Source organism: Astatotilapia calliptera, chromosome 6 (genome assembly GCF_964374335.1).
Source record: "Astatotilapia calliptera chromosome 6, fAstCal68.1, whole genome shotgun sequence".
In the NCBI taxonomy this organism is placed as follows: Eukaryota; Metazoa; Chordata; class Actinopteri; order Cichliformes; family Cichlidae; genus Astatotilapia; species Astatotilapia calliptera.
In genome coordinates this window covers 12152949-12180825 of record NC_137427.1, presented here as the reverse complement: position 1 = coordinate 12180825, position 27877 = coordinate 12152949, and the positions used below count along the sequence as shown (strand labels likewise).

Below are 27877 nucleotides of genomic sequence, written 5' to 3'. Positions count from 1 at the left end.
GATCTGCTTCCCCCATTGGTTGGTTGGTGGGTTTATTTCACAATAGCACCAATTCAAGGGTCAGAGCTTCTGTGGTGTAGAGCACAGGTAATATGAAAAGAAAAGAAAAACCTCGATAAGACGAGGAAGAAATTCAGGGCTGCGGGGACGAGCTGTGTAGATATGGCAAAGTTCAGCCTCAATCCAGTCCAGATTTAGCCAGGCCCAACGCCAGAATAATAAGATATAGGCAAACACCCACATTAGACAGAACCAAACAGACAATTATATTAATTAAAGAGCATTTTAGTCATATTTGGGGCTGTGTAATTTGAAATACATTTGGGGATTTTAAAGGTGTGTGGAAATAGCAGATAAAAATCAACAGTTAATTTTATGTTGTGGCTTCAAACTTCAAGATGATGTCTACGTCTCTGGTCCTCCTTTTAAAATAAGATTTGAACCAATTGGCAGTCTGTGTCTGGGTCCCTGGTGTCAGTGTTGGTCGGAGCGGTTCAAAGTTCAGAGGCGAGAAAGAGCTCTCACTGGAACGCCTCCGAAAGTGGGTTGAGCAGCGTGGAGGGGAAGCGTGGGGCAAAAAAAAGAAAAAAAAAAAAAAAAAAAAAGGCTGGGAGCAAAGGGGGGACACTATTAGCTGGGTGCGTGCCAGTCATCGGAGATGAGACTGGATGTGTGTGTTTCATAGGCATGGCTGGATGGATATAACAGATGGGAGGGCAGGCGAGTTTGGCAGGAATGTGATGGTCACGTCGGTGGGGCGGGGCTCTAGGAGGAGAAGGCAAGTTTGACGCTGCAGGAGGAGTAGCCCTCATCACTGGCCATGCTCTGGAGGCTGCTGTGGTCGTCCAGGTCGCTGGTGCTGGCTGTGCTCACACTGTCCAGCTCTCCATGGGAGAACTCCGTGCTTTCCACGTCCACCTCAATCTCCTCTGTAGGATGGAAAAATGATGAAAGGGGAGAAGAACAGATCAATTTAACATATTTCCACTTTCATTGAGGATTATTAAGAAAACTATTCTCTGCTGATACTTTATTTCTGGATATTTTAAGAAACTTCCTACGTTTTATATTGTTTGCCATGTTGTTTTCTCCTTTGGATAAAAGCGGTGCCAGAAATTTGTTTGTTTTGGAGTTTTTTAAAGATACAATATCTTAGAGAAAAGCCTTACTTATACAGCAACATGCTGTACTGTATGATGACACAGTATCTTACACAGTATCTGGCTTGTGCCACAGCACTTTATGAAAACAAAAATACAGAATATGAAAAGAAAGGAGATTGTAGTCAGTTTCATTTTCAGTGGTTAAAATTGTCACCTCACAACCAGGGTGACACACTAATGATGGCTTTAATGCTTCTCTGTTAGGTTAGAGTCATTTTAACATAAAATACAAAGGAAAACATGTCCCTCATACTTGACATCGTTACAAACAAACAGACACCATGTTGGTTTTGCTTCAGTTCAGGAAACATTTTGCATTTTAAATCTGATGTCCTTCATCAGCACCTCGACATGCAGTCTCAGAGGAGCTCTGACCAACCCAACCTCAGTGCTATAAAATTAGACCGACAGCAGCTGGAGGCTCTAGCTGTTTTCACACATGCACTGCAGTCATGACAGAGGTGCATGTGAGAGCACAAATGTCCAGTGTACTCATACTAAAAATGAGCTGTTTTTTAACCTGCTGGCCCCCTATTGTAAAGTCCTTGTGATGGCAGATAGCGGAGCGCAGCTAATACCCTTGTGAATTTATCCATGTGTGAAAACATGTTTTAATAGCCGTGTAGATGCTTAATTAAAAATCATGCATGCCACCTTACATACCTTGATCAGAGTCAGAGCGGTCGGAGCAGAGGGTGGAGCCCACACTGTCCATGCGTATCCTCTCTCCCTCCCCTGGGCTGTTCTGGGCTGCAGCACCACTGCCTCCACTCAGCAACTCCAGCTGACGCTGAAGGTGCCTCTGCTCGCGCTCCAGAGACTCCAGCTGGTACTGGCTCTTCCTGTCCGCCTCTTCAAGTTTCTGGTGAGGTGAAAGAGAAGAGGAGAGGAGTCTTCACCAAAAGATATTATAGACATTGTGTTGTGCTAAATAATCATATTCATGACATGTAGGGATCATTAGTTATAAAAAACTTTACTGTCTATGACAGGGAGGAAGAAAGACATTCAGCTGCTTTGCAAAAGAAACTCGATCCTTGTTAATACTTTCTGAAGTCTTACTAGCTTGTAAATGAATTCATTGCTTTTCAAGGCTTGCCAATATCCTGGAGAACGCACAGGAGGGTTAAGTGTGTAAGCAAGAGGAAAGCCTCATAAAAATAATGCTGAGAAAAGAGGTTAGACAAATGAATAGCCAGCAAAGAAACAGGCCTTTTTCATACATTCATGTGAGAACACAAATGTCTGAATCAATGGGCTCAGACTAAACGGACTTTTCTCCGCCAGCTCCCCACAAACTCTGGTGTCAGATTGAGCCCATGTGAGAACAGAAAAGGTAATTGTCCAGAGAATTCACAGCCATCGAGCCTCCATAAAAGGGTGTGAACAAACACATGGACAATGCCCCAGAAGCTCTTTAGTATTCAGCAAATTAAACAAGTTTGTCCCCTCGGATTTTCCTGCTGTCAGCGACGACACCCCTAAATGATTTTCCTCACCTGTCTTGTTTACACCGTGTCGGCTTGTTTTTCTGCCTTGCACCATTATGATACAAATGAAGGCCGTGGCAGGGCCCGATACAGCCACATTGTGATGTAACCTTGCAGCCTTATGTCATGGGTGCCAACATTAATGAGCGTGACTCCCAGCGACAGACCAAAACAATAGGCCATCAATAAGCGATGAAGAGACTCAAGTTGACAGCAGCAGCAGAAGTGCGAGCGGCAGAGCTGGCGGAGGCCCACCTCAACAACAATATCGCCTTTGTACATGTCCTGTCTGTTACGTGAGTGCATGCTATGCCTCGCTTTCCCCTTACAGACTGCTCACTCTCAGGCAGTCACATGCCTGCTTTTAAAGTGGATAACAAAGTGTGAAGTGTTACACTGCCTGCACAATTACTGTGGATTCATTTTATCATAAAGGTAAACACGAGTTTGGTCTTTCCAAGCAAAATATTTTTTCATGTGTGACGAATGACATGACACACCATGTCCTAATACTTTCACCTTTCAAATTATTCAGTGATCTATCTAACAACCCTTCATTTGAATAACTGGCACAAAGCCTTGTTTTCTTTTGGGGGGGGGAGAAGTTCTCCAGTCCACAAGTTCTGAACAGAATTTTACATCAGGTGAATATTCGGTCATTTTCTGAGGCCCTTTGCAGGTGAAAGTGTGTGATGGTGTATTTTCCTTCATGATCATGGCATTCTTCAAACAGCAGACGTCTTTCTGAGCCAATGCTTAAAGAAAATATGTCCCAGAAAATAGCAGTGGGTTTCAGGCTTAATTTTAAGTGCATCTCCAAATGGAAAAAAGTCCTTTCTGGCACCTGCTTTGAATACCTTTTTCCCACTGATCCGTAATTGAGTGCCCAGTCTAGAACCAGTTACACCACAAGAAGCCTGATGTTGAACCCAAGACAACATCAAATTACTCAGGCCAAAATACTTAACGGACTGACCGTTCTCAGGCAAGTTCAACTGAAATGCTTTGCCACACAACACTATCTAACATCTCATTCAGAAATCTGTCTAAATGGGGGCTGGTTCTCAGAGGACACCAACAGGACTGGCTCTGCATGAGCACTGATGCTCATTAACCTTTGAAAAATCTCTCTTCGCATATTTTTAACCCAATCATGAGGCACCAACTTGTGAGTCTTTGGTAATTTGCACCCTTTCTTTTCCTCATTTTTTTTCTGACCAAATGAATAATAAGGTTTTCATAGTCAGCTGGTAACCACTCAGTTTAAAAACCTTCAGAAAGGCATCGTCATTAATATCATTATCATTAAAGCTTGCAGTTTCTTTGTTCTGTTTATCACAAAAAAAAAGAAAAAGAAAAAACAGGACCAGCTTTAGCTAAGAGCTGGGTAATCATATGTACCTTTATGTGTGCTTTGGCTTTGTTGAGCAGGCCCAAGGTAGTGTGACGGCTGCAGTCAGGTCCTAGGGGTATGAGGGCCTTCAACCGCTCCAGACACAGCCGCAGGTGAGCTCGTCTACAAAGGAAAAAGTAACAAAGAGGAAACAAAAGCATAATTAGATAAATAAAAAAGGAACAATAGGGCAGGGCGGCTGTGTATACAGCAAAACATGAAATACAGTGTGGTAGTTGTTTGTCTTGTTCAATAGCCTCAGGCAAGTTCATGCAGATTGGGGGAGTTCTTTAAACAAAGCATTGAATGTGTAGCCCATTGTAACTATGTATCAAAGGTCTAAAGGCTCTTAGAGGAGCAGTGCACCCTAACAAATAAAATATGGCATCTCTCTTTACTTGTGATGTCAAGCTATTTAAATTATTCGATTTAAATTATTATTTCGTCTGTAACACCCTTGCTTCAGTAGCTAGATGTAGGCAGTATTCTGTTGTCTTTGGGGTGCTGGCCTCCACCCGTGACAGATTTGGCTTGAGTCTTGATCATCTCAAAATTACGGGTCAACAACGAGGAGGTTTATCATCTGCATGTATTTAATAAATCTAGGTATGGATACTTGTCTCGCCTACATTACAATAAGTTTCATCTGGCGATAAAAGGCATGGTGGTGGTATAATGGCATTTCCAGGACCTCTCTCAGCTCATGTAGTCCATCATCCTGACAGTACCTTATTCTGTGACTGAAGACAAGCCCCAGGTACTATCTATCCTGCTAATGGACCAGAGTTGAGAGGTAAAAAGAGATAATTGTGGCTATAACACAATCACTGCTCCATTAGCAGGGGCTGTCTTTCAGCTAGCCTGGAGGGAAAGGTGGAGAGACATTAGGAGGCAGTAGACTTAGTGGAGCAACCAAGACTCAGAAACGTTCTCTTGGGACGCTTACAGGAGACAAACTCAAGGGACCAGAGCAGGGCTTCACTGCACCAAGTTGCAAGATGGGCTAGACAGCTCTCTGCTATGCTCTTTAAGACTGTTGGATACATGTAAGTGCTGCATAGAGTATATCTGTCTGTGTGCATATGTGTAGGGGTGGGGGTCAGTGTGGATGGTGTTGATAAGAACATAAGAGCAAGCCATTACAGCCATTATGCCAGTAATGTGTGCGTGAGTGTGTGCTTCAACAAACACTGCATGTTTGGGGAGGGAACTAGGAGGAGCCCTGATTCAGGCTGCGTGAGTAAAAGTTAGGAAGTCACAACACACAGACACACACAGCCTTTTATTCTGGGAGTTTGCATGATGACTATCAGGACATCTGTCCATTTAATCAGTTCTATTCACAGGACAAAGCAGAGCCCCCCCGCCCCCTTTTCCTCTTTATCTGCGTAATGTATATCTGCGTGTCTCATCTCAAACCCTCGTCTACACATACATCAGTTGTCACTTATTCACATGCTACTCGTTTACAGCAGCCTTGAGCGATACACGCAGCTGCACCTGGGAGACGTCGAGGACGTACAACAAAGCACAACATGGCCGAATATTTCTGAGAGTGATTAGAGTTCAGTGTATTCTGTTAAAAGCTATAATCAGGATTATTACTGGATTATGTGGAAATAAGGCATTAAGCGTAATTTGCCATGTTTGCAGTCCAACCATTTTGAAATCAACTGAGCTATGCACGTAGTGTGTTTTCAGCTCTGCTGATATGCCAATATATTATTTATCAGGGAGCTGTTGCTGAAGAGCTGGCACAAATATTAATTCGCGTTACACCAACCTCATGCATGTACACACAAGTCTCATTCACTGCTTTTTTCTAGTCTATATGCAAGCATTTTTCCACAGATGGCCATCGGCTGTCTGGTAAAGAAGCGGTGAGGGCAGAGCGGGACACAGTGCTGATGTGTGGGTCTGTCTGTCTGGCTTGTTAGGCATTTAGTTAACAAACTCCAGACATCGGAGACCACAGCTTTCTCCTCCAGTCCCAGAGAGATAAATGTAAATATCTTAGCAGACAACCCCAGATAACCCTCCACTTAAAACCACTCCTCTACTCCTTCCATCCTTCTCTCATCCTGACCCACTGACATGGACCCCCCCCCCCCCCCCCTCCCCCCAAAAAACAAACAAAAAGAAACAAAACAGAAAAAACAAAAAAAACCAAACCATGAACTGTTCTGTTGACCACTATCACCACATTTCTATCACTGGATATTACTGAACTTGTGCTTCTCGGCATGTAAACCAGTTTGTCACTGGTCTGGCTGCTAAATCAATTTTTTTCTTAAACAGCATAAAACCTCAAACATCAAAGGAAGAGATTATGATGATGATAAATAGTTTGTCACCTATTTTATCACTGTCCTTTCCTGCTTCTGACCTTTTTATAACCACCTTTGGTAATGTACTCAACACGAGCTACAGTAATTGCTAGTAGCGTTCAAAACCCTCTCTGTGCCTCTTATTGATAGACAGGCATGTGAAACGCCTGTGTGGCATGCGTTCTTATCTCTGGGTGGATGACATGCTTTACCGTGTAGCACTCCGATAACTATAAATGGCAAAGAAGTCCAAAAAGCATAACAAGGAGCGTCAGAAGAGCAGTATGTAACTGTGAAAATCAAAACTGAGAAGGGTTATTGTTGTGTAATTCTTCACTATCACATTGGACAGGCTGGTAATAGGAAGCCAAACTGGAGGTGTTATCCTCGACAGGGCAGTGTGTCAAAAATGATCGTGCAGTATGTCCCTAAAGCTACAGGCAAGCAAAGATAATGTCAGACACGTTCACCATGTTAGTCACCAACATTAACTCGAACACCAGGCAGCAGATGTGCATATGGTGCAGTCCCTGCACAAGGTGTTCAATTCAGAGCTAAATGACCTTTGAATGTCAGTGTGATCAACTTATTTCCAATCCTGATTGCAATGACCAGCCCTGTTGAAGAGGCTGGTCTTGAAGAAGGGTACAATAATGTGGCTTGAGCCACACAGAAAGACCTCTACATCACTGTGTCAATCTAGATAAAGTATAACTGTCTTACTTAGAGGCTAAAGGTCATAAGTTCCTGGCTACTGTTGATGCCTAACAGAGCAGGTCTCTAATCCCTAAAAAAGGCTTGTTTATCATGTAGACCAGCAGCCAAAGAGCTTAAGCCCTTTACAGCTTACAATATGAGTGCAGGCTTGTGACCATAAATACCTGCTTGCTGCAGGCAGTATCACCTCCACCCTGTTGTAGCTATGTAACCAGCAATAGAGCCTTCTGTTCCCAGAGTTCTTAGAAAAGGCCGGTGCCAGTTACATAAACAGCTATGGATTTACTGTGTAGCCCCATAACTTCATGTCCTCTGCTGCTAATGCTAAGGACTGCTTAAACATATTTGGTTAAAGGATATGACATCACAGGATCACAGGGTGATTCAGTGGTGACTGATGTGGAGTCAATTTCAGTGGAGTTAAATAACAAGAAGTTGATTCTGTTCATCTGGACGTAGCGTTTTCTGTGAGAGAAACGTTTGGTCACTCATCCAAGTGACTTCTTCAGTCTCAGCTGACTGCAGGTTTCCCCAACCTTATAATTGGCTGTGAGGTCAGTTTCTTGATCATTAATATGCAATCACTGGTCAAAGATTATGGGGTTTAAATAGCTCTCCTGAGAGGAACGACCACTTGTTGAGTTCATTTTTTTGTATGTGTGAGTAATATTTTTAAAGAAGATTTTATAATGTTAAGGTGAGATGAACATAAAGTCAAGGCTTCCATATCTGTACAGAAGACTGAGTGAGTGCTTGTTTTTGTTACATGGACTAATCAAGCTATGATATTAATAAATCCAATTGAACAAAAAATAATCATCTCATTCATCAAACAACAGATGAACAACGACTAACAAGATCTACTGTGTGACTGGGAATCTTTCCAGATATCTGTTAAGTGACAAAATGTCTAAGTAGACTAAAACCAGCGAAGAAAATAATTCCCTACTTTGCACTTCCAGAGTTTAATGAATGGCATGGCGATGTAGGTTGAATGAAGAGTTCTCCATCTGTGGCGGATTAGATGGCTACCCGTGGCTACCAGGACCTGTGCTACCAACTGTCACGCAGAGGACAGATCACTCAGTGACAGTAAGCAAAACAGCCTAGTTCTGTTCAGTAGAGGGAAATAACTGACAGTTAGGTAGTGAGTTTTCCCCCACACTCTCTTATAAAAATCATCAACAACAACAAGAAATATATATCCTCTAATGCATATGCACATTTATATGAATGCACTCCCATGATGAATCCTAAAAGACAAAGCTTACAGGTTGAACACTTAGAAAGCCAGCCTTTCCTTTTCCTCAGGAGACAGTGATGCACTTCCATGGAATGTATGCATGCAAGTTTGTCATGCTTGGAAGTCTGGGTGTATGAACTGTGTCTTGTGTTCCTGAAGGACCCCAGATGGGTAAGCAGGCAAGCACGAGCTCTGCCTTTTGGCTTTGGCATGTGACCGAGCCGCCAGGCAGCCCTGGGTCACTGCACTGCACTTTTCTTTCATATGCACCCCTCAAAATCTAGCTTCTCTGTGAGTCATGTGCACAACATTGCCTTTTTATTCTAATAATCACATTTCTTTTTTTGGTACTTGCTTTAGTTCAGTTTAATACAGACTTACCTTTTATGTATAAGGGCTAACAACACTTCCGAGTGTAATTTAAATGCTTCTCATCGTTGCAAATGAACAATTAAATTCATGATTGATAAGATGAGAATTTATACTTTAAAATTCTGCACTGCTCTCCTTATATGCCTCTAGCTGTTTCGCATGTTGTCAAAATGCGTCAAACTGCCTCCAATGTGACTGAAGCAGAGTTCTTTTTAAAGAACCACTTTGAAGCGCTCCCCGTTGGTATGGAGGAGCTGCCCACCATTACTCTGACAGAACCTACGCACATCCTATGTACAGCAGCTCAGCACTCGCCTCCCTTTTTCTTGTATCATCCATGCAGGAACACACGTGCAGAAAAGGCTTGCCTTTGGAACAGCAATGAAGGGCACAAACACTGCAGCGCATCCATGCTTTCCTACGTATTCTGACATGTTGCTGTTATTCCCACACGATTAACACGACAAGTGAAATGTGAGGAAATCAGAACTGCAGTGTCTTGGAAATGTTTCAACAATGTATGAGAGAAGTGTGAAGATATTATGACTATGATCTGCAAGTAAAAATTCTCATTTAAACACATCCTCAGTTCCAGCAGAGACTGGCATGTGAATTAAATAACAGGCTTTGTATTAACCACATGGATTCCTCAATAAACACAGGAATCCTTAATGAAACCTTAAATGTTCACATCTTTAACTAGGATCTTCAAGGACTGAACACCTGAATGCAAAGAGTTATAATATGACATCTCAAAGGCACACTTTTGGTTCTGATTATTTCTCATTTAAAGTCCTCTGGAACCAACACAGTTACTCAAAGTGTGACTTATGGAGGGGAAAATGTAGCTGCCCTAGATTCTAAACTTGTGAATACGTAAATAATGGATCACTTCTCGGGCCATCTACGTTGTCTGACATAATTATTGTACATGCTTTTAAAGGAAGTCTCAGATTTCCAGCCCAGATACCAGTCAATGCACTTCTCTTTTGCAAATTCCCCACTCTCTGAAACCCACTTAACACACACATACAGAGACAGACACACACACAAAATCTGACCTACTTCTAGTGCATGTGGAGGGAGAGGATGTGACCCTTCGCTCAGTTATTACACTAATTACACGTCGCCACTGACTGTCTCAGTGGCAAATCTTTTAACGTGACATAAGAAAGGAAATTAAGACATCATTAAACACCCTATTAGGGAGGGGGAAGAATATGACTTAGAGGCAGTTCTTTTGTTCCTTCCTCCATCTGCGGTGTCAAGACTCATTTAAAGAAAATTGTGATTCACATGATGTCAACGATTACTGAAGTGATTACAGTATTTTATAATGCAAAGCCTCATTTAAAGTAGACTAAGCCATGTTCATTGAGGAGCTACATCAACTTCAACAGTAAATGATCTATTTTGAGGGGGAGTGCAATTAAATCGAAACAAACAAAAAAAAAAAAAATGTGGCCACAGATGTTTTTTTTTTTCCTTCCTGTGCTTTGGACATTATTTTCCAGAACATTCCAAATCCATTACTTCGTGGTTAAAAATAGCAAATGTGAGATGCTTACTGCTTAAGCTACCCAAGCCCAGCCACTACGCCAAATCACACGCAAGGCTCCTTCTCACAGAGGATACAGAGTGAAACCACATGTGGCACCGTGGTCCACACCACAGATGGTGACATGTAATATAAATGAACAGGGCGCTAATCAAATGGAAGTACCTACATTTGTCCCATGATACTTTTGGTGTAACTATAAGAACTGAACAGTTTTAAACAACTAATGCAAAGATTGTAACACTTTAGCCAAAGCCTGATGCAGGTACAGATCATTTTCATTTAGGTTTTTTGTAATTTATTCCTTTCTTTGTGTAAAAGAAACAAATAACTTTTCATTATCAACAATTAACTGTCTTTTAGCCCTTCATTTTACTAGTTTTGAACATTTGCCCAGTGCTTAACTGATGTTACACAGCAGAGGAACAAGGTGTCCAAACAGTGGTAAATGTCATCACCACCACTGGAACAGTCAGTTAGGTCGATTATTGACACTACGGTCACCTGTATATGTTACTGATATATTGGTTCCATTTGGAGTTTACCTTAAAAATGAATAGATATAAACAATATATCACATTAACATGTACATTAATAACTGTGTTCTGCGTAGCTCAACAGCACGAGCATTTCTAATGTTATACAAACAGATACACACAAAACAGTAAGGGAACAACAGTTCTCTGCTGTTCTCCGTGTTTGTTCACCACCTTTCTTTGTTGGGTTTTACTACAAAGGCCACGGTTGTGTTTTCTGCTAAAGTTACCTCTTCTAGTACTCTCTGTCTATTATGCCATCTATGGCTTTCTCTCTTTTTTTGTTTGTTCAGGTGGGATCATCTGTCCCTCTCACATGACTGCTGTCAAGCTGAAGCCAAGGTCAGATGTCTGACCCTACAGAGCAGGGCACCTTACGAAATACCAGTATTTACTAGTTTAACTACTGGAACAGTAATCAAAGAGGCACCAGCCTGGCTGCAAAACTGGAGCCTGTTGTATGTGCTTTAGCCAATTACAGGTTTATTATCTGAGCTATAAATGGCAAGTTAAGGAAATGAGAAGTGCAGATGGAGATGAGCTTACATTTAAGGTTTTACTTAAATGTAAAACAACTAAAATAAAAAACTTGTGTTGATTCATGATTTTACAGATGGTTCAAACATTTGCCCATGGCTCGTCCATAACGTGCTACGAAGTCATTAACAGCTACTGACAATGCACGGGTGCCACAAATTTTTGAAAGCTATATGATTGTGAGATTATAACAAAGCTAAAAAGCTGCACAACTGACAAATTAAGATCCGTGAAAGTTATATTTTACCCATCGCTGATGTGTGCGCTTGTTCGCCACATTTCTACACGAACATGGCACGCACAAGATTAGAGCAATCCTTGCTCTGAAGCAACTGTAGGCTTTTTTTCTCCATTCTTTCTTTCTGAAAGCCTGATGCCTTCCTCATCTCCTCTATGAAACATGGACAGATGGGATGAATGTAGAGAGTCAGAGTGAGATAGCAAGGGTGAGGGATATAAAGAGTGAGGGGGGAAGGGGAAGGTTCTGCCTGTGTAATCTGCCCAGAAACTGGCCATGGGCACAAACGAGCGGCGGTCTACGTGGAATTCAACTGCGCTTAGTGATGGCAGAAGTTCTTTAAAAAAAAAAAAAAAAAACCACATCCTTAGCCCAAAATTCATCATGAACATACATATTGCATGCACATATGGCATCAAGAGCTGAACCTGCATATTAGTTAACCGAATTAATATTTGGATTTGTAAGTTATTTTTCTGTTAACCAGCGAATAAGCTGTTGGGAAAGGAGCTATGCTGCTCTTGTGGTCTGTTATCCAGGAGGGTGCACACCGTCTATGTTGCTTCCAACTTTCTCTCTGGGTGATCATTATTGTTATGTAAATTTAGACAAAAAAATAAATAAATCACAGCATGCCAATAATCTCTGATGCATTATGTCAGCCAAAATTAGTTAGAAAAATACTCTAACTGATCTTAGCCCGTTAGTATTAGAAAAGTTTGTTTGCCCAGTTGGACAGTGACAGTAGGTGAGGGCTCATAAAGTCACTTCCAGTTTTAATGGCAGGAAAATCTGGAGGCGTTTCTTTTTCACAAGACAGGGAATATATAAAAAGCACAGCTGCCACAAGGAACAGAATTTTGAGTGTACTGATATATATCTAACTAGAAAAGTTTCTTACATGGTCAGTGCCTTACGAGCAAACGTGATTTTTCACAGATTTTTACTGCATTTGATAAACAGAAAGGGATTGCGTCACATTTCCACATACAGCAGGATCCTTCTTGGCTAAGGAGTTAAATAATAATTAAAAAGTATTGGTACGCTACACAAACTATGCCAAATGAGGACAGTCTGGTTAGATGACAGGGAACACAACAAAACAAAAAAATAAAAAATGCAAAGGGTGTGAAAATGCATTGCCACATGTGGGTGGGTGGGAATGAAACTACTGAGCATTCAGGCAGTTTTGACCTCAATCCCAAAAAAAGAGATTCAGTGTGTGGAAAAGAGAGACAATTTTTCCAATGGCAGTAAGCTCACAATAAAAATGTATATATGGATATGAATTCGGAGCTAAAACGAGACTGGAAACCGAGGGCAATAAAATGCAAATGGCAGTTTTAAAAAAATAAAATAAAGAAAGAAATCACTGTAGACCTGCAGAATCCCTGCCACAAATCTAAAGGACACAACTGGTAAATAAAATAGAACACAGTTGACCAGGCCACAGCTGGTGTCATGCTAAACTTGCTGAAACACATTCATGACACATGGCAAAGGAGAGATGGAGGACAGGCTGAAACGAATGAAAACAGATGATACAAAACAAATCACTTTGAGAGAACTGGGATGAAAGCAAAAATGCGTCAATTTACCCTTTTCGAGCAGCAACCACAGACATAAACACGTGCTCACGCACAAATACACACACGTGCAGAGCGTGCTGGAATAGAGAGAGGGCGATGCGCTCTTTGTGTGGCTGGGCCAAGAGACTCTGGGGCTGAAACCCATCACTAACGCACGGATTAGTTCACACGTGCACACTGCCTTTTAATCTGGTCCACTGACAAAGGTTGGACGAGAGAGAGAGAGAAACAGAAAGAAGGAAACTGACAAATAGATGGCCTGAACAAAAAAGAAGGCCACAGAAACAGAGCCAGAGTTGGAGGGCAAAGGAGGAATGGGGGGTGTAATTGACGGGTCGGAGGTGACGAGAGATGGAGGGCAGGGCACTTTAAAAGAGTGATACCACCTGATCTAAAATACTACCAATACATGTGTCTTTGGCAAATGGCCTAAATCCCACAGATTAGATCATGTGACTGTATACCTACACTACTCAAAACACATTCATTTCTTCTTTTAGGGAGCAACCTCTTTTTCCATTTGTCTGCTCTTCAGCTTGAGGACACAATGGCACACACAGTCACTGACCCATCGGCAACCCTCAGTTTCCCTTCAGCCTTCTGTCAGTGGAGGGGTGAGGGCAAAAGCTTTGGATTAAAACTCCAGTATGGCTTTTCTCCAAAAATGGGCCTAGTGTAAAGCCAGGGACATCCAACCAGATGTTGGCTCTGGGGGCAGGTTGGGTCCTGTCAAACAACAACCCCCTTAGTTGTTCATGTGCTTTAATACATCCAATTGAGAGTGGGGGAAGGCATGTCAGCCGAATGCTCTACATCAACCTTTAATGCGCAAAATGTACACGATTCTCTCTCTAAATTTACTTAAAGTCACTGAATCCAGCTGGTGGCATGCAATTCTACTGAAGTTATGCATTAGTTTTAAACATGTGCATTTCATATGACTTTCAGTGCAGGTTTGATGATGAGAAAGTACACGAGGCAGTAAAGGGTGGAGACTTTTTTTTCCTATGCATCTCCATCACACTGCTCTCATTGGTGAAAAATTAACCTCTGTGATTGGTCAGAAGACAGTGGTGTTTTCCCCCTTTTTCCCCAGCTGTGAGGCTAAAAATAGAAGCAATAGTCAGATTTAGCCTAACTGAGTGTGTCTTGCACTTTCAGCTAGCATCCCCTTTTACCTCTTTCTATCCTAAGTCACCAGGCAGATCATTTAACAAGCTTCTTCAGGAAAAAGGAAGGGACGCAGGAACATTTCTTCCTGGAACATTATGTAACCCCAGCGTCACCCATTTTCTCCAAAGTGGCCTAATCAAGCAGCCCCACACAGTTTTGTTAATGGCACAGGTCAAAAAACCCAATGTGTAGGAGGAACATTTTGCAGAGTATTATGGTACAGACTGTGTGTACAGCCTGTACCCTAACAAGACCGAACACCTACAAACTAATAAAAAGAAAATGTTTCTATTTTAATCAGTGAAAATTTAACCAGGTTTTGAGTCAGAGAGGGGATTGTTTGATGGCTTAAACCTGCTGACTAAGCTTCTATAGCCATTCAGCTTTATTCCTTTTGGTCACACCATCCTTCCACAGAGTGCTGTGTAGATGTACTCTTGCAGGATAAAAGCACAACAAGAAGAAGCCCAGACAAGGGGTTAAGGGTCAGAAGAGCCGAGACAAGATGTGAGTGATGAGGAAGCCTTCAAGTGCCTACATATAATCCTCTGTATGGGTCTTCTTTACACCTGTCTACAGAACATTTGTGTCGGGACGAAACAAAGATCTACGGTCTTATCTGACGGCAAACCAGTGAGGATTGCCAGAACATGCTATGTCCATGACACCTTACAGACCTGTTTTCAATCAAGCAGTATTTGATACTGAAATTACAGATAGTAATAAAGGTGTGAGATAATTATAGCACCCCATGTAATAAGATGATTCAAACTGATCATTCATTTGACCAGGAAGTCTTTTAAAGAAGCAGTTACAACAGTTATTGAGCTTACATTGGCAGCATGCCAGTGATAACAAATGTTTGCAAACTTTTTTTTTCAGATTTTAACAGTACTTTATTCCATTGTTGTTTCCTTCTCAGTAAAAAGGTTCTATTTGTCTATTTAAAAAAAAACAAACAAACAAAAAAAAACCCACAATCTGGAGGCTTATGTGGATTTTTCACATTTTTGATGTTAAAAGGTAAGTGCTCCCCGAAAAGATGTATGTGACTGGCCTGCTAAGAATGCCAAACTACAAAAAGGCGTTACTGTCAGAACCCTCAGAAACCCAGCAGCAGGTGCGATTGATATGCAAATCAGAAAAGGCTAATCCAGTTTCCCTCCACTTGACTCAGAATAGTTCACTTATGCTACCAATGTGGCACAAGTGAAATGCAAACGTCTCAGCCTGTCTTATAGTTAGCTGAAAACAATACACACATTCCAGAACACACAATTTAAGTGTGAAGATTCTTTCACCATGTTATGAGTGAACTATAATTTTAAAAAGAGAAAATAACGTCTTCATTGCAGCTGGGAACCCTCCACACTAGTCGGTAGAGCAGGTAGACTTCTAGCCAGAGCTACAAATTGACTGTTTGCCAACTGAGTACAGGCTTATGTCCTACTGACAGGGCAGAAATGCTCATTGTACACACACTGAGAGTTTATATAAGGCTTGCGTGCTTCTTAAGGCTCCCTTAATTAGGTGTGTTTGACCAATCTCTCTACTCATCCCATCAGCATCTCAATAACTTCCTTGTACTGAGATACCATCGTTGGCTAAATCAAAGCTTAGCTCGACTATTCAGAACTGGGTCTGAGTGGTTTCAGAGAGAGGGTAGGTGACATGCCTCAGCACATGTGCATGCTCTAGCTGGGCTCACCAGACCAAAGATCAAGTCTCTTAAGCTGCTTTTCTGAGCCAAGAAAAGCTTACAAGTCGTCACGTTGGTCAGAACAAATGGTCCCAGTTTTAGACCCTGCAGCAGGGCCTGAGAATGGGCAGCACTCCCTGGACTCGAGAAGCAGTATTGCTTTCTTCAAGAAACATCAACACAGTCAGAGTAACCCAGGCTTATTCATGTTCGACTGCTCATTCAACCCAAAGGCTGGAACAGCAGTGCAGTGTTTTAAGCCCACTGGTTAGAAAGAGCAGAAATGAATGAGGGCAGTCAGTGGCAACAAAGTAATGTGCCATTTAAAAAATGTGCCACCCTTCTTTAGTGATATTTAGCTTAGACTTACTGGAAAATTAAGAAAAGCTTTCAAAAGTCTGAACACATAAAGAAAAATATTGCTGTATGGGTTGTGACTAGCTGAATCACAGTTAATTTTGTGTCACGCATGCATGCGTGTTATTGCGTGTTATCCACTTTTTACATTTTGGACTGGATTTATGCCCAGACATGAGCAGATGAATATGATTTGGTATGTTTGCAGTTTGCTTTAAGACCTTCAATGTCAGTGGTGTCCTCCTGATAAAATTTACAGCAGAGATAGCAAAGGTGTTTTTTCACATGACTGTCATTGATCAAGCAGTTTTTTTTGTTGGCCAGTAACGGTCTGCATATTCTGAAAAGAAAGTGGGCTTTAAAAGCAGGGACTAAACTAGGTAACTGCATTAATAAAAACCTTCTTTGAACTCTGAAATATGTGATCCCACTCAGCTGGAGACTATATATTGGCCTGAAAATTGTCATAATAGGTGTTGTTTATATAACAGCTAAAGGTAAATCCGACCAAGTTCATGTCAAGTTCATACACTTCACACATACACAAACAAACGGTGACTGCAAATGAGGCATTACATGTTTAGACCAAAAAAAAAAAAAAAAAAAAAAAAATCAGGACTTCACAAACACTCCTTACATGTCAGGCAGGCCAACCTCTAATGGCTAAGGGTGTTTCTGATAAACATATCCACAGAATCACTCTCAGAGGTGTTTAGCTCATTCTTTGAGGTGCTAAAATACCCTGTGCAGTGGTCGCTTTGCTCACCGCTGTGCCATCATTGCACAGATGGAGCCATTTATAACTGCAATTAAGTTGTAAGAAGCCGTTGCAGTATTCTCCAAAACGATAGGTTTCTCCACTCAGACAATATCACGTCATACACACTGATAAGGAGGAGAAGATGTCAAAAGCCAAGAGTTGGCAAGTGTTTTTTGCAACGTTCTTTCCAAAAACTCAAGTTTTTCAAATTACTCCAACATTTGTATTTGTATGTGTCCGAGCTTCTGTGCAGGATTACCATTATAATGGCCGTAAAAACCGACATGATTAGTGAAAGACTGTTCCACAAAGATTGTCTTGCAATACAGGATGTGATGTGAAACTTGTCACCAGAGACCCGCGACACGAGCCACATGGCGAGCATAAAAACGGCCTTAGGCAGCTCCTCCGTGTCAAATCAAAAAGAAAAGCTAACATTGGTTTTACTACCTGGGAAAATTTTCTGACTGCATTACAGACCTGGCCTCAACGAACTATATTAAAAATGGATGAGTGGCAGTTCAGGAGGAACTCAGATGATAAGCAATGGTTCTTGTTTTGTTACCTTTTGATTGATGGCTTTATTATTAATCAATAAAACAAGCTTTTACTAGCTATAATAAATCCACAACTGCTCGAGCCCCTACAGATTCAACTCCGAGCCATAAAAAAACCTCTTAATTGTTTAATGTTATGCACATGCTTTACACAACGCGCAACAATAAATCACCAACTAACCTGAGCACTCTGAATTTATAATCAACACGTTTTAAAGAAAATGACTAATAACCATAAGGCCGTGAGATCAAAGCAGTCGAACCACAACATGCAGTCATACAAGCCTTTTACTGTTAAATCCTACTAAGGGAGTGTAATTTAGCAGTGACATGTGGAGGTGAAATAAGGCTGTTAGAAGGTACATGATCAAAGCGGCAGATGACTACGTTATCTGGTCCCACGGTAAGCATCTGGAATGTGTGTGGGGATTTTTTCCCCCCCTTTCGGTGCCTTTTATCCGTGTCCTAACGTCTCTGCTGTCACACTGAGTCTACAAGCCTCAGAGGTTATCAAGAGCTGCGGTAGCCATGCAATGCAAATCATCTTGCCTGCAGTAGATACACAAGTTTGATAAGTGTTGGAAAAAGCTCCACCCAGGCTGGACCATAAAGGAGCTGCTTCCAATTTACAGGACTTGGAATTCTGCTGACATGGAACGAAAGCTGCTTCTGTTGCACGATCATGGTATAAGCCTGACACACTTGGATGAACAACTATGCTCGAAACATATGACTTACATTGGGGCATGTGCTTAAAGGGAATTGGATTAGCTTCTGGCAAAAAGAGGGATTATAAATGATTCTGACTTTGAGTGTGCTCTAAAAGGATTGATTACCATTTCAATTTTTACTCTTTCTTTGCAAATGGAAATGTGAATTAGTCTCTTATTCGCCTGCTACTAAGCTGCAACACCAAGCTAACTGTGTCAAGCTGAAAACAAAGACAAGAGTGAAGAGAAGAGTGGTGTCAGTATCCAGACTTGGTACAGGACAGCTTATTCCTGGCCTGCTCTGCTGCTGCATGTCTCTCTAAGACTGCAAAGTGCAGCCAGGAAAAAGAGGAGGGACGGGATAGAAAGTTTCACTGGACATTATGCACGTATTGCGAATGAAAACACACTGACACTAAACTAACGCACAAATGAATGGTCAGTCGTTTTTAACATTTAAACAAGTTAGCTTATTTCTGAACTTCTTCAAACCATCTCTAGTGATTTAGTGCTTTGCAGAAAGTAGGCTGTTTTTCAGGGGATTCTACAGACTGTGCCATTTAATTAAAGGAAGCAAAAACAGCACAGTCAGAAGATTCCTGTTCATACAAACTAAGCATTATTGTGACACAATTAGGATGCTTACTTTATGAAGTAATCATTTTTTGGAGGAGTAATATATGATGCAAACAGAAGATAGCATGGAGTATAAAACATCAGAGCAAATGGACAAACAAAACTCACACAGATATAGATCACCAAATCTAATTCAAACTTTTAAAAAAAAGCATTAGAGCAAAAAGGGTAGGAAAGTACACCTATTCTGCATCTCCTGTTATAGTTAGCAGTGATTCCCACATATAGGCTTTATACAAATCTACTCTGAATGACCATGGCCATAAAAACAAGCCTTACTACAAGATCAGCCCAAAGAATGAACAAATCCATCCTTCACACTGTGTTTTAGGAACAAACAACTGAGTTGGCACATTTTTTTTCCCCTTTGAAATGTATTTGCTGGGGTGGAACGCTGAAAGAAAAAAAAATGCAACTCCGCATGGGTGCTGCAATCTGCTGAGGCCATTCAGTCGACCAGCCGGCCTTGTGTGGCTTTGTATATGAGCACCAAGATGAGACATCAACTCTTGTCTATATTTAGATCACTGGACGGCTCTCCTTCCAATGTTCCCATCCTTTCAGAAAAGGCTGCCAGGGAGAATGGCGAGAAAAAACAGGCTGAGGTGATATGTAATTACACTGAATGGTTCCAGCCTCTCGCATCCTTTCATTGTACCCACACGCTCAGAGATAATGAAATGGAAGGCATGCGTTTTTTCATATATTTACCATAAATCCTGCAAGTCGGGCCATTCTTATTTATGGTGTCAAAGAAAAGGCTCTAGTGCTTGACTGTGCATGGAATAAAGAGCATAAACACCAGCAAGTACCCTAGTAGTGAACTCAGTCTGATAAGGGCTTCCAAGGTGCTGTTGCTCTTAGCAATAAAACCATCCCAAACCAAAGTCTGGTTAAATGCACCACTTCCTACACTGCAGATACCAACTTGAATGCAGACATAATTCAGTACAGAAACATAAGAAACTTTAGATGCAGATACAGTGCTGAAATTTATGCTGCTTCTACATACTACATTGATTTAATGTCATTTCACTTTAAGTTTTTAAATCATACCCTAGGACAAACGTATGTCTGCTACACACTAAAATTGCAGGCGTGTACACAAACTGGACACAACCATTGGACTGCAAACAGAAAAGCACCCGTATTTTATTTGACTGAACAAAATAGGCTTAAAATAATTAACATGATAGTCCAAAGATCTAAGCCTAGCCAGAGATGCAGCTTCAAAATCACGCCTCTCTGTTAGTAACAAACAAGTTGGAAAGTAAAATCATAACCCTGCTAACCAGTGCAGTTCTGCTATACTTTGATCTGGAAAATGAATGGATCTATGCTGTGCCAGAGTAAAATGGCATATAATCACTTGAACGGAGCAGTACGTATCCACAATCGGGACGAGGGTGTAGACATAAACGTGCAAGGAAAAAAAAGCCTGCCAGTACTAACAAATGCTTATGTTACAACCTCAGTAAGATGTAACTTACCACAAAAGAATGTGGCTCAAACATGCCCAATATCGTTATACGGCAACTTCATTCATTCGATTTTAACCCTTTTCTGACTGCTAGACTGGTCAACCATTACTGAATATCAACTAAGAGCTCAGACAGAAGTTTATGTCACACATACCCACAGAGTTATATGCAAAAACGTGGAGAAGGAAACTGCATATGATTCACTGTTACACAAAAAGGTGGAAGGATTATGCATATTAGAGGTGGAAATGGGTAAGGTGAAACGAAAAGGAGGAATTCATGAACCCAACTGGGCCACCCAAGTACTTTTATCTTTAAAGACCTGTAGAAAAATAAGCGTTTACTTAAAAGGCCATAACCTTGTAGGGGAAATGAAGAAGTAGGTCATAACAGACTTGATATATGTGGGTAGGGCATGTATGAGCCTGCAGTCTGTGGTCTGATTAAATCCGAAATGTGTTTTAAAGATGCACTGCCAACTCACCTATTCTTTTCCAGCTCGTTATGTGTCGACCTGCAAACAAAAAACAAAAAGCAGAAGCTGTTAAAAAAAAAGAAAAGAGAACAAATGTACAATTTTGCCTTAATGAGCAAGCAAAATAAAAGGTACAGGGCGTCTTTATCAGAAAAAAAAACAATTTACTTTACATGGGTAGTATTAGAATACTAAGTATGTATGAGCTAGAAAACCACGGGCTGAGACGTGAATGGTGAATTGGAGTGTCAAATTTGATTAACAGATTTATTAATTAATCTCAAACTAGACCAATTCTAGGCTCAGTGCACTGAAGCCTTTACACAAACAAATGTCAACGTGACATCCAGGAATGCACTGTGGCACAGTGCCTCTTCCTCAATAATGCAAGGGAGGATGTGACACTGCAGACACTTCCATTCACACTGTGCATGTGCGTGCGACTGGTAAAGTAGGAACGTGCGCACACAAATACACAAAAGCATCCAGGATTCAGTGCTCTGTTAATAATCTAAAGTGAATCAGCTCGTCCCTAAGAGTGTCTGTGTGTGGAAACATACTGAAAGGAGACAAGGCCTCCCCCAGATTTTTTAAATGGCCAAGTTCCCTTTCACACAAACTGCACTCTACCTCCTCCCAGGGGGCAAAATGGGGGTAGGGGAGTGCTGCTGGATGCAACCTGGTCAAGCACTTTTCTATAGCGTGGGTTATCAATACTGCAGTATGCTTTTTTTCTTGCCATCTTGGTAATAAGCATGCAGGAAATATGGACGAAGCAAGAGGTAAGAACAGAACAGAGGGAATGCTGCGGTTCCATCTGTAAAAATTGGCCCAGACTCAGAAGAATTCATTTTTTAATGAATAGATTACTGTTTATTTAGTTGGATATGCTAGACAGTATGGTAAGTTAACTGTGGCAGTATATTTGATTTGACATGACAAGGTCTATGACCAGGCTGAGTAGCTACTATTACAACAAAACCCAGGCACATTTCAGACACTGCAGGCTATTTGCTTAAAACCTGAAGGAGCCTACATGCTCACGTGGATGCCTTCATCTTTTATATACATTATATAAGCACTGAAATTGTGTATGGCTGTGCTCTTCACCAGGCCAGCCACACAAACTAAAATCATATGAATGGTGCATTTAAAACAGCATAATCTCTTTTTGTTTAATGGTGATCTCCATAAATGTCATAAAAAATGAGCTAACAGCCACACATTTAGTTCTTTATTGGGAAAATGAATAGCCACAGTCTTGTGTTGAACGCTGACTTCTTTGCACACATGTAATTATTTTCATTGTCTCCAACTCCGCTTATTTCTGTAACTGTCTGATCTGTAAAGTCAGATCAATAGTTGTGCTAACAGAAGATTAATACGTTGGAGTGCATAATTTGCGTCATCTGCTGTCACAGTGGTTTCACTGAGTCTGTGTTGCTTGGTAACCAACATCCTGCTTTGTAACATTTCCAAACTCTGAATGTTTTACCAAAATGTGAACCTTCATTTGGTTCCCTTTAAAAGCGCATTTAGGGAACAATGTTAAAATTCAGGATTCCAAGGAACTTGTGTGAAACCAAACTTCTTTTTTTACATTTGGGAAATCTCTTCAGCTGCTCTATTTCACTATACTGAAAAATGGCCTTTCATTTGGCCTAAGTCAACTTACGTGGGTTTTATCATCACAATCCTTTTTCCCTGCCTCCTGAAACCCATATCTGCATGTCTGGACAGTGACAGCAAGGCCACACAGAACAGCAGCATGCTTCCTTCTGCAGGCAGGCATGCATGTATGTGTACGCGTATGTGTGCGCATGTATATGCATGCAGGGAGTGGGTCAGCGAGATAAAGCTGCCCTGCTATAAACGGTAGGCAAGAGAGGACAGATTCAGATAAGCCCATCACTTTAAGCCTCAACACGCTACTGAGAAGGCAGATATAACTGGAGCAAGCAACTAAGAGTGTGTTAAAATAAAATGTAATATTAATGTAAATATGATAATGAATAAATTAGCATATTCTCTAAGATGTCAGCTTAACATTAATTTTAAAAGGGTCCTTGGAGTGTTTATAAGTAAGGAATAAACAAGAACATGTTTGAGACTGAAGCTTAGGTATATATGATGTTCTTTTTGTCATTAAAAATGCAGACACAGAAGATGGCTGCATTGTAGATCTCTTTGGCTAATGCACCATGCCTTTAATTTGCTCACTTGGCTTCTGTCATACACAGGATCTCTGAATGAAAAAGGCCCATCGAATGATCTTATTTTTTTAGTTTGCCAGATGCCCATCTCCCCATGGGAGTAAACGAAACCACATCACAATATGAAGCTGTGAATGGGTGTTTAATACAAAATGTGTTAACGCAATAGGCGAGTTGTAAACATAGCTCTATGAATAGAAACAACAAGCATTATCCCTGCACAGTTTTATTGGTAGTGCTTCTTCACATCTCGAAGCATTTAAAAACCAAATCTTTTCTCTTTGCCACTTGCTTCCATTTTCTCTCCTGCATACGTAAACAGTTTGATTACAGACTCTCAAAGTTGTCCCACTTTAGAAGCAGATTTCAGAAAAAGCATGCATTGTGAAAGCTTACAGCTTTTCTAGCATTTAACTTTACATTAAGCATCATTAATGTGTCCTTATGGATATTCTCACAAGACTAAATGCTATGAAGAGTTATGAATATGGTGTCAGACTAACAATATATCTGATCGTGACTGTTGCCATGCAGAACTAGGCAGCATTGTGCGCTCATGATGAGTAATGCGCAGTTCCTGTTTGGTGGCCTTCTCTTACATTAATATTAAAAAGCTCTTCAAGAGTACGAGTGGGCTTTGTGTTTGATGTATGACTGTCGATGGAAAGATTAATGTAAGCAGCCTAACTTAAAAAAAACAAACAAACAAAAAACCCACACAAATCCAGTGGATCCTCCCAACTCCTGTTACTAAATACAAGTGTCTGCCATCAGTGAAAGTAATGTGTTTGACAAGGGCCTTAATCTATGTGACAGTCATTATCAGCGAGTGTTACTAAGCATATGTTCCATAACAATCACCAGTAGCTTTGAAATTATGCAAACTGTGAACCCATGTTTTTTTTTATAGAATATGAAGGTAAAGATGAAATAGCAAGTCAGTGATTATACAAAACATAAGTCCTATAAATGGCTCCACATATTCGTCTTTTGGTGTCTGCAAACAAAACATGCCATAAATAGCAGCGTTTCCTCTTTAGGGGATAAGACTAAATATCCCTTTCTCCCACAGTGAAGTGGAGAATGCATACTAGGGGGAAATACAGAAAGTCAACCACAAAAAAAGAAATTACTAAATTTAAAAATCACGGGAAAATGTTTCTGCATTGTTTAGGCAATAAATAGAAGTAGAAGATGTTGCTGCAACATTTTTTTTCTTAAGCGACATTTTTCGTTTTAAAGTCTTTACTTTCACCATGATCCCTAACCTTGACCACTGCAGTCCGTTTGACAATCAGCTGATGAAAAGCCAGCAGAGCCCCTGTTGCTGCCACCCCCCGTCAAATCCACCGAACCAGCGGTGTTGACGGTCAAACGTGCACGTAGCTACTATAGATGTCTCTACAAGTTCGAGGATCGATCTTTTGTTATTCAAATGTCAGCCCCTTTATCTGAAAAGCGTAAACGCTGCAATAACCAGCTGGCAGCAGTTTAGGATCACATGCTATCTGCAGCAGTGTCATCCATCCCAGAACTTCACTTTCATTACTGGCATATAAATAGCAAGACGAAGAAGAAAACAGACACTTTTCCCCAGCAATCACAAAAATGACTGAGAATAGTGTCTTACCTATTGTGGTTACTGCTGAACTTCTTATTTCGGAATTTCCTTTGCCTCTGGTAGTTTGTGTTCTGATTTGATGGAAACGTCGAGGCATATCCATGTTCACACTCTGTTGGAAAAAAAAACTGGTGGTTAACTGACTAGCTACTTTTTTCTTTTGGGGGACACTTTCTACTTCGAAAATCACCCTTTTTGAGCCGACAACCAGTACAGGGTTGTCACTGCCAACTGAGACATTTGGAAATGTTATTACCTCTTTCTCTCCTTTCTATGTATTCTGCTGCTTCCAGTAACCGCTGGATATTTATTAGCTGAACAGCCGTCATTCTTTCCTGAGGCTGGCTGTGTTGGACGTTGCAATCTAGCTTTGCAAGCAGCAGCAACGACCGCTTTTTAATTACAGGGAAGACAGTGCATTGGTTATTATTAAAACTGACGTGTTATATCCTTGTTCCGTGCCTTTGCTGGCTCATGAACAGCCTTCGCCAAAAGGGAAGGAAAGAAAAAAAATCCAGTGTTCGCAAGCTAGCAAGCTACAGCCAATCCTCGCCAGAATTCACTGTTAGAAAAAGAAAGCGTATCAAAATATTTAAAAGTTTCTACGAAACACGATATCAAATTTTTACAAAATTGGATAAAAACAATATAAAACGTCCCCGAGGGAACCCTGAACCAGCAATGCGCGTGCTGCAGCTCGTTTCCTCTCCTTTCCTGTTTGTTTACTTAGCTGCTCAGCTGAGAGGCGGGGATCCAGCGGCGGGAGAGGCCGGCCTAAGTGCAATGCATTCTGGGAAATCGAGTATTTTGGTGAATATGGTCCATTTTACCTCAAACGCAAACATTCCATTAAGTTCACAATTTAGCCCACCTTTACTGAGATATATATCGATTGGAAAATCATTCACGATTGTAATAATGTTTCAACTGCAACTACAACAGGTCAGTGTAAATTAATACATACATCTGGCAGAGTTCCAGTGCACAGATCAGCAGAAATTATTTTAAAAAATGGTGTGTTTACTATTGTTCTTGCAAAGTTTAGGAACGTTGTTGCTTCTTTTCATGACAACGTCATAAATGCATGACAAAAAATAATAAAGCATTAATTAGGGCTGCTTTTCATATTTAAATTACTAAATATCCATGTAATTCCATATTCTTGCCAGACTACGAGTCCTATAGAAAAGCCCTACAAATCCCATCCTTCACTGGGACAGTAGGCGTGTCTTGGTCGGCTGTAGCCAGGCCCAGCAACACGTGACGTTGCTATCGAGCGTAACTTCGATTGGCGAAAGGCTTTGACAGGCGGCGAGGGTTGAGCTCGCCTCTAGCCAACCGCAGGAACCTTGCGCCATGTGGAAGCCAGTGCGACACGCCCCCCAAAATAGCAGGAAGCAAACAATCGAGAGGACTGCTTTCTGTAGAAAATTTCCCACGTTGCATTATTATAGTCGATATCACTTCAAAGGCTTTCGCAGCGCGTTTCACCCAACGTGACTGACCTTTCTGCACGAAAAATGCCGTGCACAGAAAAATGCATATATAAATTCGTCTTTTCGGTCTTTTAAAGTCACGAGTTAGATGAAAGCGAAGCCATGAAAATGATCATAAAGAGTCGTTTTTAGTAGTGCATTGCCCAGATAACATGTCATTACATTGGATACGTGCCAATCCAATACCCATCTGAATGATCGTGCTTTCTGCAATCAGCCAACTTATCTATAATTACATCATTTCTTATAGCGTGATAAACAAGAAAATCACGCAAGGTCGGATATTTTCTAAAAGGTCGAGTCAACGCCGCGAGCTATAGCCGTGGCGTTTATCTATAAAGTTTCAGTTTGTTTCACCGATCGAGTCTGCGGGGGCACAATGACATCATCCTAAACTGAGTTGGAGGGCGCTGCAATGTGGTCAGATTTATTATAACGGAATCGTAGCCAACATTCACACCCACACACCTAATCATTATGTCATATTGCTTTGTCTATGCAGCAGGGAGGTACAAAAATTATAGATCCCTGTGTTGGGAGTTGTGGAGAGTGACATAGCTCTACACGAAGATAATGCGGATAATGCAGGTAAAAATAGTCCGTAAAATTACGAAAGCTTATATTTTTCTCCCCTCCCGTAACTGCAATAAGTAAGGTCACCTAAATCAGTCTGGTGCTCTTTCATATTCTGTGTTTACTGCAGGCAGCGGTGCTTAGTTGAATGAACTCAACCCTTTGTTGTCTGAATCTGTTGACAGTGAAGTCTTTTTTTTTTCCTTCCTGAAATTCAGATGCAAAGGGGGAAAAAGATCAAACGCAGCACACAAATAAAACTCACTTCCGTCCTTCCTCTCGGCGCTCTCAAGAAACCTAGCAGCCTCCAGCAAAACTTGTACATTTTTCAGAAAAGTGTTGATCTGCTCCATGTGGGAGTCTTTGGAGTTGAAGACGTCATTGAAAGGACAACTAGACATCTCGAAATCTTGCTGATCCAAGAGAGACGCATCGGAATCAAAAAAGAACTCCTCACTCTTCAAACTTCTTCTTTGCCTCTCACTTTTGGCCATTTCCCCCCCTCTTAGTTTCCGAGCTTTCTGGCGACGGGCTGAGCGCAATTCGCAGTGAGGCAGCTTCTGGGGGACGCTGCTCTTGTCAGATGGTGTCTCTTTTCTTTCTTTCTTTTCTTTTTTTTTTTTTTATGAATGCAGGGTGTTTAATGTGGAGCAGTGGCCAATGTCAGTAGATGATGGTGCATGGGAAAACAGGGAGCCCGGCCCCTTAGAGTCTAAGGATTCCGCATGGTCCCTGTGCCCGCCCTTGAAGAGAATACAGAATCGTGCATGCATGGACACTATACCAATGAATCATATTTACATGTTAACATTACATAAGAGTTTCATAATTCTGTTTTACGTGGCATCACATTAAACAAAAATAAGCACAACTTGAGTTTAAACAGCAATGGCAGGTTTGGGACTAACAGCTTTTATTGTATTCTACTGCTGTTTACAGAAGTCAAGCTATGAGAAAGGCATT

The 27877-nt window shown here is 41.1% G+C and overlaps 1 protein-coding gene across 3 annotated transcripts; it reads right to left on the bottom strand.

The window, feature by feature from the left end:
* Positions 1-269: 269 nt before the first annotated feature.
* mxi1 (max interactor 1, dimerization protein) lies at positions 270-27594 on the bottom strand. 3 transcript variants are annotated; one of them, XM_026170330.2, is made up of 6 exons: positions 27180-27594; positions 24855-24957; positions 21021-21050; positions 4055-4169; positions 1827-2025; positions 270-929 (listed from the first exon to the last, which is right to left on the bottom strand). In XM_026170330.2, the coding sequence occupies exons 1-6, from the start codon at positions 27406-27408 to the stop codon at positions 766-768; spliced, it is 840 nt and encodes a 279-aa protein (XP_026026115.1). In that variant the 5' UTR covers positions 27409-27594; the 3' UTR covers positions 270-765. The 3 variants fall into 3 exon arrangements, with proteins under 3 accessions (XP_026026115.1, XP_026026116.1, XP_080158904.1); XM_026170331.2 differs by lacking the exon at positions 27180-27594 and adding an exon at positions 25102-25561; XM_080302778.1 differs by lacking the exon at positions 21021-21050 and having other exon boundaries at positions 27180-27558.
* Positions 27595-27877: the final 283 nt, after the last annotated feature.